General features: G+C 57.1%; 1 protein-coding gene across 1 annotated transcript in view; it reads right to left on the reverse strand.

The window, feature by feature from the left end:
• Positions 1-5,751, reverse strand: part of LOXHD1 (lipoxygenase homology PLAT domains 1) — a 150,763-nt gene that overhangs the window by 67,862 nt on the left and 77,150 nt on the right. The window contains exons 19-21 of the mRNA XM_004702968.4: positions 3,323-3,797; positions 2,672-2,826; positions 2,203-2,336 (exon numbers count right to left, since the gene is read on the reverse strand). Coding sequence (XP_004703025.2) covers positions 2,203-2,336; positions 2,672-2,826; positions 3,323-3,797 — 764 coding nt within the window. The remainder of the gene's footprint in view (positions 1-2,202; positions 2,337-2,671; positions 2,827-3,322; positions 3,798-5,751) is intronic.

Below are 5,751 nucleotides of genomic sequence, written 5' to 3' on the forward strand. Positions count from 1 at the left end.
AAAAGGTCATGGAGAGTCCAGGGGAGAGTTCCAGACACTACTGGGGAAGACGTCCCCTCTGCGGCTTATTTCTTCTGAACTTCGGTATGGCTCTGGCCAACCCCCTGCAGGCTTAGTGCAGAGTAGTTCTTGGCCAGACGCTGCTGGGGCTGGCTCGCCCCAGATCCCTCTTTGCTGCTTCCAGACCACAGCTGAGCCCATCACCCACCAGGAGGAGAGCAACACCATGGGAAGAGGAAAGGGTAGTCAAGAGGGGCAGGAGGCGCGAGACAGGGAGAGAGAAGAGCCACGAGACGTTTCTGTTCACAAGAGTACCCTGGTGGTTACGCATTGGGCTGCTAACTGCAAGGTCAGCAGTTCGAAACCACCAGCTGATCCATGGGAGAAAGACAGGGCTTTCGACTCCCGTAAAGGGTAACAGGCTCGGAAACCCACAGGGGCAGTTCTACTCTGTCCTATAGCGTCACTATGAGTCAGCATTGACCTGATGGCAGTGAGAGGCAACTTTGTATGGAAAATCATAAACCTATGTTTAGAAAAAGTATTTAAAAAAAACCAGAAAAGAACGCTTAGATAAATGTCACAGTGTCCCTGGGTGGTCACACTATCACAAACATGTCGTTCTCTGCACATACATTTAATGGGGCAACAGTCAAAGTCCGGTAGAATTTATTTGTCCAAGTCCCTTAACATCCTGATTTGAACAGTGTAAGAAGAGCTAGCATGTTTTTAAGGGACATTTAATGAAAGAGGACACGTGCAGGCAGGTATTAAGACAGACGCCACCACCACAATGATTCAAAGTTGTTGAACTGGCCCAGAAGTGCCATCTCAAAGGATCCGAACCATTGAGCCTGACTGAGCTGCGAAGGGAAGCCAGACATCCCCGCCCTGACATTTCGTCAGCACGTTACCCTTTGCAGACCCAAATGTCCTCATGCCCAGCACATCTTCAGAAGGAAGCTAGGTCGGCCGCGCTAAGCCCACTTCACAGGAAAGGGAACAAAGACCTGAGACCCCACCCCTCTCCCACCCATGCCAGGACCCTGGTTCTCAGCTGTGGGGTGTTGCCTCGGCCTCGGGTGCCCCACAATGACCTCATGGAAAACCATAGCATCAGGCCATCTGTGAGCTGGGCCTCAGTGTGCCTCTCCAGAGGATTCTCTGGGGATGGTGAGACCAGGAGCGGGTGGCAGAAGGCAGTGAGCCCTGTTACCCTCTGTCCTGTACAGAGACCTGCTCCAAGAGACACCACAATGCACACCGAGAGTTGATTTAAGGCAGCAACTGTCTCGCTATTTGGTACCAGCTAACGTCCAAGACCTGGAGGGCTCTTGGCAGCCCCGGGACCCTCTCTAGATCGTGCTTGCTCGCCTCTCTGCCTGTCTCTGCCCTGCTTCTCTTTATATCACGGGTTGTCTCTCACCCCTTATCCCCATCCCCTTAGCCTTAGAGATAACATGGATGCTGGGAGCAACCGGAGCACGGTTACAGCTCTGGCCCCAATTAGCTCTGGGGCTGTGACTTCTGGGGCCTGGTTCTCTGACCCACCAGAAGGTCACGGTGCCTCCTTCCCAAGTGAGCCGTGAGTCTCAGGCGACCTTGGCACATCCCACAACAGAGAATGAGCCTTACGCTTTTAAATGGGTGAGTGGGAGGGTGGGGGGCGGTCAGGGAACACCATTTCCTGGCATGTGAGAATTATTTGAAACTCAAATTCCAGATCCCAGAAACCCAGCTTCGTATGGTGGCGTTTAGTGATGGTACCAGAGCCCAAATGCCTAAAATACTATCTGGTTATTTCCAGGGAAAGTCTGCTGGCCTCCCGTGTAGGATATTAAAACAAAGTGGTACCAGTTAGCTGGTGCATGGAGAGACTTAGAGCTAACTGGGGCTGGGCGTGGAGGTAGAGCCGGTGAAGGTCTAGTGGGAAGAGCTCATGGGATACCCTTGCACTGACCTCAAAAGCTGGGATGGACCCTCTACCGAGCTGGCATCTGGCCCCGATGGCAGCTGCAGTGTTAGGGAGCAGGCAGGTAGTGTCTACCTGGCCAGCAGCATGGACCAGCACCCCCTGGTGGCCATGGACAACATCACATCCAAACCTCACCACCAGCCCAACCCTCTCTCCAGTACTTTTCCAAGGGAGGACTAGGGGCCTGTGTGGCTAGCTGCTCCCTGCCCGCCAGTCCCACCACTCACGTGATCTCATTGTTCACATCGGTGATGTCAATTCTATCCAGGAACCAGCCCGCCCTGTTGCCAGTGTTGTCATGGCGAACCCGAATCTTGGTCAGGGGCCCCAGGTCCATGGCCGGGACGATGAAGGTGTCTGTCTGAGAGGAGCCAGAAAGGAAGGATGCTCGGCGAGGTGAGAGCTACCCTCCTCCCACTTGCCGTCAGCTCCATCCTCCCCATGGCTGGGACAGCCGGGGGCCACTGTGATACGGTTCCTGCGGGTCCACCAGCCCAGGAGCTCCAGAGGGGCTAGAACACCGCTTGTACTTTGCTTATGCCCTCACCACAGAGCCGGCGCTTTCAGGAGCTCTGGTCAATTGAGCAAACTGCCCAAAGACAGTATATGCCGGGGTGAGCTGATGTGGCAAGGATTGAAGGGCACCGCCTCAGTGTCTGAGTCTGAACCACCTGCCCAGGGAGGCTTCTACCCTACCTGGCCTTGCTCAAACTTGTTGGACTTGTCTGATTTCTTCAGGGGCCGTTCACCTGTGTCCCCGTACTCCTCTCCATAGATGGTCAAGTAGACGTTGGCATCAGTGCCCGCCTTGGGCACATTCCCTGTGATCACCTGGACTTCGTAAGTGTTGGCTGAGGACACAGAAAAGAGGCAGCCTTAAGCACACCCTGGTCTTGGAGAGGGCTTGGGGCACGGTTCTTAGCTGCTGCCAGTCAGGGAGCAGGAAGGGCCTGTGGACCCGTGGATGCCAACCAGGTCCAGAAAACCCCTTCTCCCTACCCAAACTTGCCTGGGCACCAGGCTGTGGGTCATGGTAAAATGTGCCCTTGGCAACCTCCCATGTTACGTTGCCCATGTTTAGTGAGAGCTGGGACCCCCGCCCCCTCCAAATCACAGAGGCGGGCCCATGGCAATGCTTCACCCCAAACAGAACTGTCAATGGGGACATGTCGGGCACAGGTGGCATGAGAACCCTCCCAGGTGACCACCTCGCCAGCCTCCACAAGAGCCATCCTCGATGGGACCATCCCAGGTGGTCACCTAGTCGACCTCCTAGGGAGAGGAGATGGAGACGTCCCACCCTAGAGAGCCCCCTAGGGGAACTGTCTGACCCCTCCTCAGGCTTACGCTCAGGACCCGACTGCCCAGCCGGCACCAACTCCACCACGAGCTCGTTGTCCTCCTTGCCCCGGGCCAGCCAACGGTGGGCTTCGAACTTGTATTCCTCAATCACCTCCTGCATCCCCAGCCCAAACTCCTCCTCTTCCTCCTCCTCCTCGCTCTCTTCCTCCTCCTCTTCCTCTGAGGACTCCTCGGACGAGGACTCCTCCCCCTCCTCGCCCCCCTCCTCCTCGTCATCACTGCCCTGCCGCTTCTTCTTCTTCTTCCGCTGCAGCTTGGCCTTCAGCCGCTCCTTCCTCAGCAGCTGTCGCAGCTTGTCCTTCTCCTTCTTCTTCCGGGCCTCCTCCTCCGGCGTCAGGTCCTCCTCCCGAACCACCAGGTGCCGCAGCCACACCATGTCCACGTACCAGCTGGGCCCGAAGCCCTCGCCCGTGTGCCCAAGCCGGATCTTGTAGATCTCTCCCACGTCGGCCGCCTCCAGCTGTGCAAAGTGCAGGTCAGTGGCTGGGTGGCCCTGGCATCCAGCCCCCTCCCCGGCAGACCCAGGCGCTGGCTCTGGAGTTTCAGCCCCCAGAGGCACCGGGCCTCCAGGCTCAGGTACTTCCAGCAGCTCCCGCTCTGCTATGGCTTCCAGGCTGGCATCTCTGGCCCGCCACCCAGCCCTGTCTTAGCCCGGCCCCACCCACTACCTCACTGAGGCCACTGAGCCACTCAGGCGGTTGCCTCGGGCCGGGGTGGTCCTGGTGCTGGAAAGGAGAGGGAAGCTCTCGACCTCTCACACACACCGCACACTCACCTTCATCCCCACCCCCCGTGTGTCTTTGCTCATGCAGTTCCTGCCCCCGATTCCTTCCATTTCCTCCCCCACCCTTAACCAAGGGAGCACTGGTGGCCTACAGGTTATGTGTTGGGCTGCGGTGCACAGGTCGGTGGTTTGAAACCACCAGCAGCTCCAGGGGAGAAAGATGGAGCTTTCTACTCCCATGAGCAGCGACCGTCTCAGGAACCCCCAGGGGCAGTCCCCTGCCCCACAGGGTCGCTCTGAGTCAGTATGGACTCAGTGACCGCTCTTCCTTCTTCCTTCCGACTCTTAACCAAGACCCGTTCATTCAGGCTCCGGGACTTTCTCTTCCATCTTCTCCCCCAGCCCCAACCGTGGGCATTTCTGGTTCTCTTTCCAAGCTCCTCGGCAAGGAGCACATGTAAATTTTGTACCGAGCCAAAACTTAAAAAGTGTTATTTTTCACAGACTCAACTCCCACCCACGCCCCCTCAGGCCCCAGGCCTGTTCCACCACCTCTGCCTGCCTGCCTCTCCCTGCCTGCAGTCAGCCTAGCCCATAGCCCGCCTGGCTCTCCTTCATGGTTCATACACCTAGGCTTCTCCGCCCCATCCAAGTGGGAATTCCCTGTAAGGCAAGGCCACCCAGTCTGACGCTTCTCCTCCAAGGGTTCTAGCACAGGAGTGTTGATGGTTGACAGTTTCTTCCAAGGCTCAATCTCATTATCACCCTTTTCCAGGCCCCACACCCTGGGGAAGAACCCACTGTAGACCTCCGGGGGGCGCTCACAAGAGGTCCTGGCAATCTGAGTCCCTCTGGTGGCAAAGTGGTTATGCGTTGGGCTACTAACTGCAAGGTCAATAGTTCGAACCCACCAGCAGCTCTGCAGGAGAAATATGAGGCTTTCTCCTCCTGTAAAGAGTTACAGCCACAGGAGCAATTCTACCCTGTCCCAGAGGGCTGCTGTGAGTCAGAACGGACTTGAAGAAGGTGAGTTTGGATTTTGAGTTGGGGACTCCCCAGTGTGGGGAGCCCTGGGCAGGCTATCTGACATTCCTCAAAGCCCAGTCCCAGCATGCTCCTGTTGGGATGCGAGGGGAAGCTGAGGCTGCCCCGGGAGGTGCTCAGTGTCCTACACTCAGAGTCCAGACCTAGAGGAGTACCTGAGTCTTCGGACTCCCTGTTCACATTCTTGAAGTGGCCCAAACCATTCTTGCAAAAATATGTGTGTGTGTGTGTGTGTGTGTGTGTGTTAGTTACCTCCCAGGATGGAGTTCAGTACCCCTGGGAAATGGAGCGTCTGCTTCACAGCCACTTTGGGGATGGGCCTTCTTCAGCACATCAGCCCCCTCTCCAGTGTTTCCCCCGGCAGTCACGCCTCTCCGGGGAGGTTAGTGGCCACCATGGATGGAGCCCACGGCCAGCCACGTGGGCAGAGGGCATTGGGCGGTCCCTGCTACACCTCAGGAACTCGCGGCCAGTTCTCATGTGCTGCCCGGGACACTGACCGCCCTGCTCACGCAGGAACCCACGGGGCAGGCCAGGCAGCGATTATCGAGCTAGGTTTTCGCTTCTAAGAAGTTGAGGATCAGCCAAGTCAAACACCAGCATCTCTGCCCCCTGAGCGGCATAATCAGGGAGTTTGACCCATAGC

Source organism: Echinops telfairi, unplaced genomic scaffold (genome assembly GCF_000313985.2).
Source record: "Echinops telfairi isolate 266 unplaced genomic scaffold, ASM31398v2 ScPeMD7_7400;HRSCAF=8409, whole genome shotgun sequence".
In the NCBI taxonomy this organism is placed as follows: Eukaryota; Metazoa; Chordata; class Mammalia; order Afrosoricida; family Tenrecidae; genus Echinops; species Echinops telfairi.